Genomic DNA, 16,593 nt, shown 5'->3' on the forward strand with positions numbered 1-16,593 from the left:
CATCAGGACAACGATCCAAAACAAACATCAAAATCAACAAAAATGTGTTACGGAGCACAAAATGAAGCTTCTGCCATGACCGACCCAGTTCCCTGACCTGATGAGAGGAGTGAACTGAAGAGAAGAATCACCAACATGGATCTGGGAATCTGGAGAGATTCTGTATGGAGGAATGGTCTCTGATCTCTTGTCATGTGTTCTCCTAACTCATCAGGCGTTATAGGAGAAAACTCAGAGCTGTTATCTTGGCAAAAGGATGTTGCAAAAAGTATTCAATAAAAGGGTGCCAATAATTGTGGCCAATGTGTTTTGGAGAAAAACATTTATTTCATGATGTGACTGCCCCCCCACCACCCACTTTCAATTCTTTTACTTCAATGAAAGGTTCGAATTTTTTTCTCACATTTTTTGAATGAAAGATCAAAAGGATAAACAATCCAGGTTTATTTTTTTTACAGCCGTCTTTGATCATATTTACCAGGGGTGCCATTAATTCTGACCACAGCTGTATATATATATTTTTTTTTTTTTGGGAAACGAATACTTTCATTAAAACAAGGATAATAATTAAAAGGATGCATTAAATTGATAAAAAGGTGTCAGTACAGAGATTTATAATATTACAAAAGCTTTCACCATATCTTCAATGTTTCCAATTTTTCAGATACAAATTATATTCTGTATAATTGTAAAAATAAACAATTAATTAATTAAAGTAGTTAAAGTAATTATTACAATTAGTTCACTGGAAATTGTTACACAACTAGACATTGCAATGCAATATTTTGGTTTTGAGATCACTCATCTATAGACACAATTTTCATAGAAGAACTTTCTTCCATATTTCCATTTTAGAAAATTAGATTAGGCATTAGCCTACTTGTTTTGTCAATTAGTAATATCACACCATGCATTGACTGTTACGTATATAGTCTTTGTTACTTCACCTTTTCTTTCAGTATTTGTTAGTTGATTCGTCAGATTGGTATTGGGCATTCCCGTTACCTTTCGACCTGGACGTAACATTTAAAAAAAAAAAAAAAGAAGAAAAAGAAGAGGAAGGGTTTAGTTTCAGAAATATGCTGTGGTCAAGCCCTGGAACTTATAACATAATTATTTAGTTTTCACTCTAGTCTATTTTAACAATAAGATCAAGTTTATTTAGAATTTTTTAACCATCTTTTGAATTTGAGATTAATTTTAATTCCTGGCCGACACAGTTTTTTGGGGGAGCTTTTTTGTTGGCCTGTTTAAAATAATAAGTGCTTTAGGTTCCATTTATTGTGGTAATGAAAAATCCCCGGCGACATAGGCTGTTTCAAAACTTTTTTTAAATCTTTTTTTAGCTGTTTATCTGATCTAACATCACTTAGAGCATCATGCGCGTGCCGACCGATTTCCCTACATTTGCTCAAGTTCACAGACATAAAACGCGCCACTGATACCAAAAAAAGTGTTCTAGAAATGCAGTTCTCGACGTGTTTAAGGGCATATTTTTTGTATATTCTCTCATTCATTCAAAGTGCCTTATTTGAGCGCGCTGTCGAAGAGCAGAAGTGCGACGATCACGTGGTCGTAGTAGGCTATGTGGTGTAGAGATGTGCTCGCGCTGCCCTTCATCATTACACGCGGTGCTCTGTGCTCTCGAGGGGCCTGTCAAGAGATCTGCTGCGCTGGTCCTTTTTATTGATAGATGCTTACAGATGAAGAGAGGACACATTCTTAACTGCATTTGGAGGTAAGGGCCACGCAATTTTATACGTTACATTTATAGAAAATGTCATATTTGCTTTTTCATAGGCTAGAGAAGCAAAGGATTTTTATTTTTTGTGCGGCACGCCACAATCTGAAAACAGGATGTGTGTAGTGTTTTCACGTGTAATTTGCGACCTGGTTGGCTGCTTTTAACCTTTCAGTCAACACAGGGACCCTCAGTATAAAAAAGCTAAGTTTTCCCTGAAACACTTTATCTTTCATTAATGACTTAATTAATGCACATTTACTATACACTGGGAAAAAGTAAGATTTACTATTTTCACTTAGAAATTGCTTGTAAATTTACCACATAATTTCAAAGAAACCGAATATAACATTGAATTAAATGACTGAAATTTTATTTTCTTATAAAACTATACTCAATTCGGCTACTCTTTGTTTTATTTACATAAGCATTACTACATTAGAGAATAATTAACAGATAATTAGTTAGAAAGATATTTAATAGTGGAAATGACATGAAATGTTCATTTGGTTTCTTATCTGTGGCCCCCCTGGAAAATCTTCAGGGACCCTTAGGTTTAAAAACCGGATCTAAAGTGTTAAATGTCATATAATTCAAGCAGACAAATAAAATAAAATAAATCATAAATTTAACTTGAGAGATATGGGTTGATTTTGTAGTCAGCATTAAACAAAGGAATCATGAATATTTAATGAAGAGGCCAGCTTAATTTAGACTTGCATTAATGATACATATAATACATTTCAGATAATACATATTGCCTGGTATCATTATACTATATAGAGAGCATCATCTCTAATAAGGTTGAGCATGTTTCCAAGAATCTGCCTGCAGCGTCTAAAAATGGTCACATACACTGGACTGAGCATCGCCTGTGTCTTGACAGTAATGATATGAGACATGGGAATAAAAGGTTTCATCTGATCCAAAAGTCACAGTGTCTGTCTTAACACCCATACATTGATTTAATGACTATAAGTAGGTCACAGAACACAATGAATACTAATGCAGAACTTAATGTACGCCTATGCGTTCTTCACTCTCCACTGACTTTGTATCCGTGTTTTTCTTGACACTGACCATCAATGGCTTTTTTGCCTTGTCCCGGTTAGTGTCAATAGGTCAAGTGAAATACTTGCATTGTTTACTTTCCCAATCCTCAGAGTTCTTGTGCAAGGTCTGGTTTTCCCCCAATGTGAAAAGCGAGAAATGAGTACAAAGAATAGGAGGGACTCTTAGTCAGCTAGCATGTATTTCGCATGAACCTATACGTGGGTGGTTTAACTGCAGACATTTCTGTCTGAACTTTAAAAAACCTCTTGCTCAATAAATGTTCATATTGCTTTTTGGTCTCATTTACCATTCATTATAACCTTCTAAGGCAAGAACGATACATGATGATTCAAATACTATTCATATACCATTCACGTACCAATATACAATTCATGTAGCCTACCAACACATGTGGTTACCAACATACTAGTGTGTTTCCGTTCTGATGCACTTCTACTCCTCATGGATGAGGGGGTCGTGATTAATATTTCAGTGGCTGTCTTGTCTAGATGGGGCAAAACTAGGGAGTGGTGCATTGTGCTTCCTGGAGATGAAGGGGAAAGGGGGTGTTTTACTCTGGATGAGACATGGCAGAAACACTGAAACATTGGAATGGTCAATGGTCGCGTCGAAGCAAAACCGCTTTGATATGTGCCAAAGTGCCACCTTAGTTGTGCAACTCAATGTATGTTGTGTGGCTCAAAATTTACTTTTGAATCAAAGAATGAGAAAAAATTTGATGGAAGGTTCAAAACTCTGACAATTATTGCAGACTTATTGCTTCAATATTGTAGAAACAAGTCTAAAAATGATTTGTGCCAACAATTTTTTTTGTAGTAGATAGGCTATTTTCATGTTCACCACAATGGAAGCCACGACTGAAACATACAAATCGTGATCTAGCGGTGAAGATTTTTGAAAAGAACACACACTGGACTGTAACAATGAACAATGATACAAGAATATAGAAAAAAAAGGTAAGATGATAAGATAAAGTCCCAAGAAGTAAAAAAAAAAAACTTGAAATGGGTGAATCTGAATCAAGCTTTGAAAGGTACCAGATTTTTGCCAAATACCATATGTGAAATACTATTCTATTAGGCTCAATGTAGTATTAAAAAACACATCTGTTCTGTTTAACATATTTAGTTAAAACAGACATTTAACTTTTTGCCTCTGTTATTTTTAAACTTCTTTGTCATTTTAATTTTGTAAAACTTTTCATTATTTTTTCAGTTTTAAATGGATTTTATTTTAAAATTAGTTAAATGTATCCATTATTTTATTTTACAGTTTTTAATTTTAATTTGTTAATAATAATTATTTGTTTTTCTTTCTTCAATTCTGCGTAAAATAAAAAAATACTGTGTACGCATATTTAGAATTGGTTAACTTTATTCCATCGAAAACAACAAGGGAATGAATTTGTACAACAAAGTAGTACAATAATTTAATTAAACGTGGCCATCAATTAATAAATTGTGTGATTGGATTCTTTACCCTTAAAAAAAGAAGTAACTTCAAGTTAATTTTATTAATTATACATAAGTAAAATTCAAGTATAATTTTGAGTATACTCTATGTAGTAAGTATACTAATATCAATGTACTAGTATACTTATAAGTGTACTATTTCACTACCACTTGGGACTAAATTAGCCCTCTTTTGAGTGTATACTTTTGTAAGGCGTGCTCGATCAGGCCAATGGGGGTCGTCTGATCAGCACGGAAGGGCTCTGCGTGTTAAAGGTCTTTTCTCGCGGCAAAGTATTTTTGGTTAAATTCAATACATTTTGCATATGTATTAACTCGTTATTTCATCTGACTCATAAATGAAAAGGGTTTTAATGATATCTGTGCATCAATAAATGCGAGCAAATGTTTTAATATTATATTAAACTCTTGAATGAAAATAATGTCAAAGTCAATCAGAATAATCAAATTTCACAATTTAATGTCAGGTAAATGTATCATTACAATTTCATAATCAATTCAAAGGTAATCAATGCAAAACATCAAATGCTCTAGAACAAAGAGGAAAAACGTCTACCCGACAAGAAATATGTGAGGCCGAGAGACTCGGCTCTCGACCTCACGGGCTGATCTGGATACAGAAAAGAGCCCCGAGCTCTCGCTGCATTTCATTATATACCCCAAATCTAAACATCGTCGACAGTGGAAATTTACCTTTAAGTCACCATTTGCTAGCAGTGGAAAATTTGCATTCAGTCAAATGGTCAGAAGGTGTTAATTCAACGACACACCCTCCAGTGTGGAAGATATTTCTAATCTTCTCAAGAACTTTATTACCTTTTGGTTTACTTCTTTGGGAATGAGACATTTGTACCAGTTGCACTGAGACATTTCAAATAATTGTTCACATTAAAACCATATTGATTCTTGTGAGAGTTTTTGCAGGATTTCACCACGAGGGAGGGAGAGTGGGGGAGAGGGAAAGAGATGTAAATTAGCACAAGAGTGAGTTCCGATGGTAATTTCCTTTGTTTTCTCAGAGAGTAGCCCTCTCTTAAAGTCCTTCCAGATTTTTAAGTCTTACACTTTTAAGCATTCAAGTATAACGGTAGAAAATTTTGAGTACACAACTAGTTTTGCAACTACATTGTACTGCAACTATACTACAAGTGAACTTATAGGTATACTGATAGTTTAGTAGTTAAAGGAGCCGTATGTAAGACTGTGGCCAAAACTGGTACTGCAATCACTTTCAAATTACTGTAGAGCGGTGTATCCCCTCCCTGACTCGAGGTTGCCAGATAGGCTGCAGGATCCAGCAGGAACGTAGGCTGCTACAAGAAGCTTTTTCTGTTAATTATGTTTATGCTTTAAATGAGAGATGTTTTGCAAAGTAATTATATATCGCAAAAATTTACTAATGGCGATTAGCCAAATATAATCGTAAAGATGTATGCGCGTATGTGACAGTACATTGTTAGAACAGTAGCTGTTAGTCTAACTTGTAACGGTAGGTATCTGTCATTAACGTAAGTACAAGCACAAGCCTCTGTCACTGTGTGTAACCGATATCAAAGATACAGCTATTCATTTAGCTGATGCTATAAGTGAAAGCGACCAGCTGTATTTTTTAACTTACCCTGCAGTACACGTCCATAACCTTAAAATATGTGATGTGAAAGATTACATGTCATTCTATTATTTTTGGCTGTAGAACTTGCATGATAAACAATTATGGGCGTGCTAATGTTGTTTTCCTCAGCGTCTCAGCTAGGGTTGTGCCGATAGACGATATCATCATCCATCGTGATGGCTGACAGACATCACGATGTTAAGCCAGCATCGCGACCCCCCGTACCCATGTTTCCATGGTGACGCGTCATGCTTGGCACGTGATTCACCACAGCCAAAATAACGCTGTATGACAGATGTAACGTTAGCGCTTTTATTTCTAAATATTAACAAACCTGGTTACCATGTCATCGACTATCTTCTATTCCGATTCTCAAATACGTGTAAGTGAGTTTGTTTTGTCGTTTAAAAAACCTTTATAAATGATTTTGATCTGCAACGTGAGATGGGCACCGTCATGTTTGTTTGGGCCGCAGTTCAGAGATTCCTGTCTGTTGGGTTTATTAAAGCACGTGAATTCATCAGTTTCCCCCTGAAATACATGGCCGGTGACCTGGGAGAAGAATGGAGTTAACTTTATAGTTAACGTTACTTACACTGTGTGTCTGATATGAATAAAATCCGTCGGGAAATATATTTGAATGGGTTGTTATTGCTGCTTCCATATACACCATTGTGTATTTTACAAACTATAAATGTATTGTTTATAAATGCTATAAATTATATGTATTTAAATGTCTGAAACCTAAAATAAACATTATGTGGTTAAAAACACTGAATAGTTGTGACATATGACAAGCGCTGATCGTGTCCGTCTCTGGCGCAGCGCCAGCCATAGCGCGAAAGCACAGTTTGAATCTGGCAGTTCTGTCACGTCACTGTACATTCGCTCGTGGTCAGCTGCTGCAGAGCGTGCCGAAATCAAAATTGCGGATGAGATGTAGAGAAAAATATCTCCGCGTTGTGCCTACGCCCCTTAGCTGTTCTAAATCCACTGTAAAACAGGGCTTTGCTGGGCTTATTGCTTAATTGAAAAATTAGAATGTTAGCCCCGCCCCTCCTCCCGATATCATCGTCCATCGCGATGTTTCACTGTACACATCGTCTGATGCCAAATTGGTAGACATCGCACAACCCTAGTCTCAGCATAATGACAGAGAAACAGGCTCTGATAATGCATTGCTAATGTTAGCAATGACGACTCGCCGTTTTTATTATACAAACAATTCCTTACCTTTTCAATTCGATGACCCACCTCCTCCATATGAGCTAACGTAACGTTACTTTGCACGAACATGAAACCAGAAATTCTTCTCCGTTTTCAGCCGTCTCCATCTTTCAAAGGCATCTCTTATTCAGATCCTTGCTTTATTTTGGACTTTGTCACAAAGTATTTCGGATTCATAACAAGGTTTTTTTGGTTTCGCAACGTTAGACATTTTTTTTATCCGATTCCGACACGTTTGAAGCTGCAGCTGTGGTAACTAGAGCAGAGCTGGCAATCCGGATGCCGCAACACTACTGACTTCGTGATTGGTAGATAGGTGGAGGGTGGCGCATCAGACCAAAACACAACATGACAACATCAACATCAGTTGAGGGCTGCAACTTCACTTTTTAAATGACAATATCCTGGCCGGACTATTGTTGTCAGTGATATAAGTATTTGAAATGAAATTCTTAATGTCTAGTGACATATCAGGGCCATTTTATGATTAATTGAAATACATTTCTTACATACAGCTCCTTTAAAAGGATAGTTCACCCAAAAAAGAAACATCTGTCATCACTTACTCACCCTCAAGCTGTTCCAAACCTGTTTCTGTTTCTTTTTTCTGTTGAACGCAAAATAAGATATTTTGAAGAATGTCAGTAATCAAACAGTTGACGGCACTCATTAGCTTCCATATTATTTTTTTCCTACTATGGAAGTCAATGGCTACCGTCAACTGTCTGGTTACCAAAATTCTTCAAAATTTCGTATTTTGTGTTCAACATAAGAAACTCATAGGGGTTTGGAACAATTGAGGGTGAGTAAATGATGACAGAATTTTCATTTTTGGATGATCTATCCTTTTAAATACCTGTAGTTTTAGACAGTATAAATACAGTGAATTTTCTTCTTCCAGGTCATGTTCAGTACTCCTACATTTCTGTTTAACCGCTTATTCTCATTTCTCTCTTTATTTTTACCCCTCAGATATGATGCATGAATCCACTGTGGCACAGAGCATCATGACGACCATGAACCAAACTGGAAAGGTGTCCTGTCAGATATCATATGAGGAGGACCGTATTCCCCTGATGGTGTTCTACATTGTGGTTTTTATCATCGGCCTGCCAGCCAACTTGATCACGGTCTACCTTACCCTCCACCAGGTGTGTCATAAGAACGTCCTCGGCATCTACCTGCTCAGCCTGTCCTTGTGCGATCTCACTTATCTCTTCACGCTGCCTTTGTGGACAGTGTACGTCAGTAGAAACCATGAGTGGCCCTGGAGCTCGATGGCCTGCAAAGTGACTGGCTTTGTGTTCTTCAACAACATGTACATCAGCATCTTCCTGCTCTGCTGCGTGTCCATCGACCGCTATGTGGCGGTGGTCTATGCAATTGAATCTCGCGGCCTTCGCCAGAAACGGATTGCAGCTCTCATAGCGTTTTCGATCTACATGGTAGTGGGCTTGGTTCACGCGCCCGTCTTCATCATGCGCGAAGGGGATGCTGACCGAGGGAGTCACCGCTGTTTCGAGCCAGGACAGAGCACGAAGACGGTTACAGCCTTCAACTACGCTCGGTTTTGCATAGGCTTTTGTATCCCCCTGGCCATCCTGATCTTCACCAACAGGGCCATTCTTGCAAACGTGCAGGCCAGTACAGGCCTCCAGCCCCGTCAGAAAGAAAAGGTGCGCTACCTGGCTGTGGCGGTGGTGGCATTGTTTTTGATCTGTTTCACTCCGTACCACATTATCTTGCTCATGCGCGCCATCACCTTCCACTTCCCCAAGCTGAAGGAGGAGTGTCACTTTGAAAAGCACATCTACACGCCCTACAAAATCTCTTTGGGACTGTCGACTTTCAACAGCGCCATCAACCCCATTCTTTACGTGCTCTCCAGCAACAATATCCGTCAGGAGATCAGAAGAGGCATGGCGTCGCTGTGTAACAAAGTCATCTCGGGTCAGCGCTCGACACACAGTAGCCAGCACAACATGCACAGCTCCAAAAGCAATTCAGACCCCGTCTCAGAAAAGGGCAATGAAATGAGAACGACTTGTCCCGCATCATGCTGAATTTGTAGAAGCATTGGACATGCGTATTTTTTTACTCGACGTGCTATAACTTGGAACTGAAAGGGATGGAAAAATCAAGGACACCTGCAGGTGTGTCAAAGATCTTGCAAAAAATCAAAAGTGAATTTCCCTTTTGTTTTGTTGGGCTATAGACTGAAAGGATCTCAAGATAAGATCATCTCTGTGTGTTTCACACCTTCTAATCTGCTTCCGTCTCAAAACGTTTGAAGCTTCTGAATAGCTTGCATTGGACTCATCTTAAGCATATTCTCCAGATTGTTGAGAAGCTCAAAATAGTTTTGCAGATACACAGGAAAGGGCCTAGCTCACATTTAAAGAGACTCACTATACTTGAATTTGTTTTCAGATGGCCTTTTTATGTAATCATTGTTACCACAATAATAACTGTTACTGTATATAAACCATTGTTCACAAAACGAAATAGCAGAAAATGTGTATAAAATTGGGAGAATTTAAGCACATCCAAAAGGTATAAAAAACAATGAATTTACAGACATAATCTTGGATAAATATTGAATTAACTTGCAACTAAAGGCCTCAAATCTCTGAATATCTATCAAAGATTTGATGGCACAAACTGGCAAATCCAGTTCAATGTGGCAGCTCAGTACCTTGACTAAACATGAATTCTGATTCTAAGTGGGTTGTATCAAGAAGTGCAGAAGTTGTATCAAGCCAGCCAATCAGATTAGAGCTTGTTGTTGGCAAGTGTTTTGACTTTTTTGTGTGCAATAAAGCATCAAATGGGCGGCGGATGGTCTATAGGCTACTGTCCGAGACAGATTGTTTCAAACGACATACAGTATCAGTGTTTTCATTCTGAAATAATTGACTGTAACACTGTAAATGTTAATGTGTCATCGTTAAAGTGCATGACTTTTAGGGATAACAGTGTTGTTTGTCGAGTTAAACTTTAACATTAAATTGTTGTTTTTTATATAAGATTTTATAATAGATGTGTTTTGCGTTATGATGAATTTTGTCATTTTGTTTTCATGTTATTTTATTTAATATCAATTTCAGGACTCGGTACACAATCTATTGTAAAGTTTTTCAAGCTTTGAAGCACTTATTTTGCTTGATTTTCCCAAGTCTTGTTTATAATTTAAACTAACAATTTGCAGTCAAGTTTTTCTCAAACAGTCACCAGTAAATTATGATGGACAATTTGCACATAATGCTATTCTTTTAAGAAACTGTAAATAAACTCAAGATTACAAAAGAGTAACATAATTCCTCTTATTTCAACTCGGCATAAACTAGCTATACAGAAAAAGCTGTTATTTAAACATATATGTTTAATATGTGTTTCACAAGCACCTAAGATTCTCAGGACACAATGAAAAGTAATTTAAACGAGTTAACATGATCATTTGTCAATTCAGCATTACATATTGAGAACGGGCTGGTTTCTGTGGTTTGATGATTAAAAGTTGGGTCACTGAAAATATTTGTGTGCTTTTTTAAAAAATATGATGTGTACATAAATCAGCAAACAAGAAAAAATGCTGACCACTTTAAATCCGACCGATTAAATGTTGAGCAAGTGTAGCAGTGCAGCATTCTTCTTCAGTCACACTTTTGAGTGTTAAAAATGCATGTGATATTCTTGGTGTGAAAAAGCTAGAAGCAAACCACACAAACATCATCTGGAATGTCTGCCCTTTCCTTCCTCCGTAAACTTCCTGAATAATTAACTCCGTGACCAAGATAAGTTCCTAATTTGACCTTCCCTCAATGAATAATTAAGTAGCCAGCAGCTGTCCTCAGCCAATAGCAAACAATAAGGCCAGTGGTACCCGCCCCTGTTGTGAAGCCCCGGTAGCACGTAACTCATTACTCATTACTTTACAAGACTTTTCGCGTCAAATGTGTGAAACAAAAGTCGTTTCTGTGAAATATGGTTGACCACGGAATGACGGAAATTCAGGAAATAACTTTTAGTGTTTATCTGTAGACTATGTATAATAACCTAAATATAGCAGTGTATTATTTGCAATACCATTCTTTGGCCTAAAACAGAGGTGTTACATTGCTTTAGGCCTTCTGTAGTACTTTTCAAATCTGACAGATCCCCAGAGCTTGAGTGTTTTTCTTTAAAGCCATTTCCTTTTGTTCTGTTGGCTCTAATTTCTCTCTTTCTCTTTCTTTCTTTGATTATCCCTCTTGATATATTTCATGAAATGTGTGAATTATTAATGCATTAACAAAGGAGGGCTCTAATGAAAACATCCTGTATTCAGGCACTCAAGTCTTAGACCTACCCTTACGAAAAAAGTTTATTCAAGTGTTCTATTAGTATACTTCTTTTAAACTAAAAATAAGAAAGAATACTTTCAGTCTACATTTTATATACTTCTCAAAAATATACTTTATGTACTTCTCAGAAATATACTTAAAATTACACTTAAGTGTACTTGACTTATACCGAGAGAAAAGTCCAAGTATATTTGGCCTGTACTTGTACTCAATCTTTTGACCGAGATATACTTAAAAGTATAATTAAGTATTCAAAGTGCACTTGGTTTGTAGCTGTGTTAATTATTTTCATCTAGTAGCCTATTAAATATACTTTTTTTACATACTTTTTCATATACAGTCTTATGAAACTAACATTGTTTGATGTTTAATTAGGTAAAGTTCAGTTAAAGGTATTTTTCAAGTATAAAAAATATATAAAATATAAAATAATAAAAATAATATCTACATTTGAACATAGTAGTATACGACAAGTGCAAAAATAATATATAAATAGTAAACTATAAGTATAATGTTATGTTCACTTAAAGAAAACGTACAATACTTGCAGTAAACTACTAAACTAATAGATTACCGAGAGTACTGTACACTTCAATGTGTGCTTTCATAAACTAAAGACTGTACTTGTATTAAATATAAACTACTAGTATACTTATAAGTTCACTTGTAGTACAGATGCATTACAAATGAGAAACCTAGTTATGTACTTAAATTGTACTACTGTTACACTTATAGTACACCGAAACGTATAATTTTATATAGGCCTACTAAAAGTGGGCCAATTAGTCCCAAGTATTGAAATAGTACACTTAAAAGTTTACTACAAGTAGCCTACACATTGATATTAGTATACTTACTACATCTTACAACATCAAGTATTGAAAATATACTTTAACATTACGTAAGTATAGGCCTACTTCATAAAATGAACTGTCTTGAAGTATACTTCTTTTTCATAAGGGTACCTACCTTTCTGTGGGAATTCATCACTCTCATCCATGGGATCACATTTCAAATCCATATAATTTTACTGTTGTGAACTTGTCATTTAAATTAAATAAAATTCGTCACCTGTAAGCCTCCATGCCCTCCAAAACCGCCATTATGTAATATCTAACTAGTCTATGCGTGCAATTAATGTGTTTTATATTTATTAGCCTACTTTAGAATACAGGGTTTATCTTTTGAATGCAGTCAATTTTACTGAACAGTTATTGAAAATACTTATTTAGGCCTACTAACTTTTACTATTCAGAATTTCTGTCAGCGACGACGTAATCGTCTGCTGTTCCGTGTATGGCACGAACATCCTGAAACAATTAAGTCTATGTTATGGGAGTGATGGGTTATAACGGGAAACAGCTGACTGCAGGGACCTCTTAAATTTCAATCTCAGGTGCTAACAACAAGATCACATGAGACTCATGCGGGAGATAGATGGATGTAGGAAAACTGTTGAACTGTTGTAACTTCACCACTGACGTATTTAACCAAGGAGCTTCACAACGTCAAGACGCAGTATGTAAAATAATATGTAGGCTATACTAAAAACACACATTCGGAATTCACACATAATCTCGCACCTCCATCTGCTGGTCATGATGTGAACATGCGAAACTTTAGCCTTGCTTTTGCATTTGATTTGAAAGGGTTCCTTCTCTTTCCACTAAACCTGTAGATGTTCTTTGATAATGCTGCAACATTTCATATGACCTAATTGCAAATCAAATTAAAATATATTATAATGTATTGTAACATCATAGGCCTAATCAAATAGGCTACTACGGTGGCCGAGAGAGCTCAACGCGCTGTAACTGAAGAAAACACATGCAAATATTACAAAAAAAAAATGTTACAAATTAAGAAAACATCTTCATCAGTTTCGCAACACACGTGTGCTCCACATACTCGCAAGTCGCAACACAACCAAATACTACACAAGTTCACTACACAAAATAGGCCTACAGAAATGCGCTGCAAATAACACAGACCACAACGAAAATGTTTTCAGGGGACCCCAAAAAATAAGAGGAAATTACATTGTCTTTCGTTGCTCCCTTCATCAAGTGCGTTCCAAACGGCTACATAATGCCACACTAGTGCCCTGCTCACTCCAAAGGGCCCACTTCAAGGGCTCTGCGTCTGTAGGGCAATGTAATTACAAAAGGCTTGTTCGACTTGAACTGGCGCTGCACAGACCGATCGGTTGATGACATCAAAGTACCGCGAGAGCGATTCAAAAGCATAAGGAGCCGTCTGCTCTCTAATCGCTCTCGCGGTACTTTGATGTCATCAACCGATCGGTCTGTGCAACGCTGGTTCAAGTCGAACAAGCCTAAAGACTACAAACCCAAAAGTGGCGCATGTGACGTCATACCTTTTCTCTTAATGAATGAAGCTAACTTTACCGAAACTAACGTCTGTCATTTTTCTATAGTCTAACAATCGTATCGTTACGCCGTCATGTCTGTGTGCTTTGTACCAGACTGCACACATACGAGCTTGGTGACATAGAGCGAGACGAGAGATGTAGTTCATTGATCGATTTTCACATAAAACTAAATGTTACTCTTCTGTTTTATGACAAACTGTGACTTTCTTGACTTTCATAATTATCTTTTAAATTGACAAACATCATTATGTGTAATTCAGGGCACAGTTCAGACGGAATAAAAAGATAAGTTGTCTCTCGCCATTGACTATATTTTTTCCGAAATAAGGTCCCATGACATAGGCTCTCTATTTGCAGTGGGTTTCTGCATTTGGTGGTGTTGTGAGTATTTGGAGCACACGTGTGTTGTGAAACTAACTGATGAAGATGTTTTCTTAATTTGCCAGTGTTTTCTTCAGTTGCAGCGTGTTGAGCTCTCTCGGCCACCGTAGTACAACAGTGCCAATAGCCTACAGTTTGTGCATTAATATTATATATTTATAACGAATGGCCATCGCTACTGTTACAGTATTTGACAACAAAGTTTAAGATCTTAATAGTTTTAGAGAAAAAAATTAAACTCCAGTTAAAAACAAGCTATTTGTGAGACGGGTGCTGTACTGACACATATTCAGCCATTAGGGGGAGTGCTGTACTTTCACCTTGCAGTCATGCATGAAATATGAAAGGCATGTTCTGCTCATTTTAAATAAATCAATTAAATGATAAAAACTAAAACCATATCAAACATTTCATAATAGAAAACTAAAAAGCAAAATATGTGATTTTTGAAGAATGTTGGTAACCAGACATTTGACGGCATCATTGACTTCCATAATCAATGGGTTCCGTCAACTGTTTAGTGAGTGACAGACATTCTTCAAAAATATCTTCTTTTTTGTTCAGTGGAAGAAAGAAACTCATACAGGTTTGGAACAACTTGAGGGTAAGTAATAACAACATTTAAATTTTTGTTGTGAACTATCCCTTAATGTTTCTGAGTCTGTCAAGTAGAATTCTATTTACCAACAGACAATGAAAACTGACTACTGGATCAAACTGTCATTGGTGTCGCTTGCAGAAGAACACTCAGATGAGGCGGGATATGAGATTGTTGGATATGTGAGACGTGAAGAGAAGGGAGAGCACAGAGGAATGATTAGTGACGCGGTGTGGAAAAAAATGTGATGATGTTGGACATTGGTAGGAAGAGGAACCTTTCACCCCAGTTTCCATCCCGGGAGGATGTTGACATGACGCAGACCTAACATTTATTGGGAGTGCAGCTGGATGGCAAGGCCTGACTGAGCATAAAGGATCTTAGTCAGCTCTATTTTTTGAGATGGTAGTTCAGTTCTAGATTTACCATGCCTCGATTTAGGCCCATATTCACTTTTATCCCTGTACGAAAAAGACTACTGTGTAGGCTATTTGCACTACTGTCACTTCACTGTCACTGTGTTATAGTTAATAGGCTACACCTTTAAACTAAGAATCTAGGTTTTATTTAATTTTTTTCCAATTCTGTTTTATAGAATTAAAAATATTAAATGCAATCAAACTCAACATTTGCCGTCTCTGTGCCAGTAACACTCCATAACCCTGCAACCTAAAAAACTCTTTACAGCAGTGTATTTTTTTGTCATTTCTCCTCTCACTCGACCCACTCGAGAGATGCTTATTGACAGATGGTCCGGGCATTACCCGGCATCATGTTTTCACTGCCGACTTTATCTTGGCCTGGAGCCTGGACACACAAAAGGAAAACCAAGTTTATGGTTTAATTCCAACTCGTGTTTATGTTCTGGTATGATCATCTGTCTCTATAGCATGAAAAAAAAATATATATATATAATGTAAAATAATAACATAACAGCATTTGTATTATGATTATAAAAAATCAGACTGGAAAAGACAGTTCATTTGCCTGTCAAGTTTCTAAAAAAAAAAACTGAAAATTTATGGCTGGGTGTAATTATAATATTCTAATATTTATGACAAATGCATTTTTACAGCACAGCCGTGCCCAAAATTTTGAGGCTTTTCCTTCCCGTGTCTATGGTCAAAGCCCAGCTGCTGTCATGTGTGGTGATTGGGGGGTATTTCCAAATGAGGTAGCAGTTTGTCCTGGTGGCTTCAAGCTTCAGGGAACTAATACCCAATTTCCATTCTCAAAGACATGCACAAACATAACTCTGTGCTGCACTGCACATATTTAGTTGAATTTTTAAAGATAAAATCATTTGTTAATTAAATGGAAAGTTGTACTTCTTATAAATAGATAGGCACATGCACAAACACTTTAGTATGAATGTAAAATCCTTCCATTCAGTTTCACCCCCAGTAAAGCCCAGAAGTAAGTCATTATTCTACCCAGTTGTATTATTAAGTATGATATCAGGTTCAGAATCAAGTGAAACATTGCTAACCTTTCTAAAAAAAAATAAAGTAATTTAAGGAGCTAAAAAATGTTTCAACCAGAACAACTTATTTCAGTTTATTAATGTCATAGTCACTATATTATTCTTATTTCTAATTTATGATTTTTTTAGATGTTCTACCGAAGGCCAAAAAAATACACAATCATTGTTAAACTGCATTGGTCCAGAAAGATGATAGCTTTTTGTTTTGTTTTGTTAACTTTATCAACAATGGAGAACTGAAAATGTATACACCACTTACACACATACACA

The 16,593-nt window shown here is 36.6% G+C and overlaps 1 protein-coding gene across 1 annotated transcript; it reads left to right on the forward strand.

Annotated features, from left to right (window-relative positions):
- Positions 1 to 1,624: 1,624 nt before the first annotated feature.
- gpr132b (G protein-coupled receptor 132b) lies at positions 1,625 to 10,432 on the forward strand. The gene is made up of 2 exons (XM_077219607.1): positions 1,625 to 1,738; positions 8,099 to 10,432. The coding sequence occupies exon 2, from the start codon at positions 8,101 to 8,103 to the stop codon at positions 9,187 to 9,189; it is 1,089 nt and encodes a 362-aa protein (XP_077075722.1). The 5' UTR covers positions 1,625 to 1,738; positions 8,099 to 8,100; the 3' UTR covers positions 9,190 to 10,432.
- Positions 10,433 to 16,593: the final 6,161 nt, after the last annotated feature.

The sequence above is a fragment of the Siphateles boraxobius genome, unplaced genomic scaffold (assembly GCF_051911475.1).
Source record: "Siphateles boraxobius isolate OS27281-9 unplaced genomic scaffold, OSU_SipBor_1 8, whole genome shotgun sequence".
Classification (NCBI taxonomy): Eukaryota; Metazoa; Chordata; class Actinopteri; order Cypriniformes; family Leuciscidae; genus Siphateles; species Siphateles boraxobius.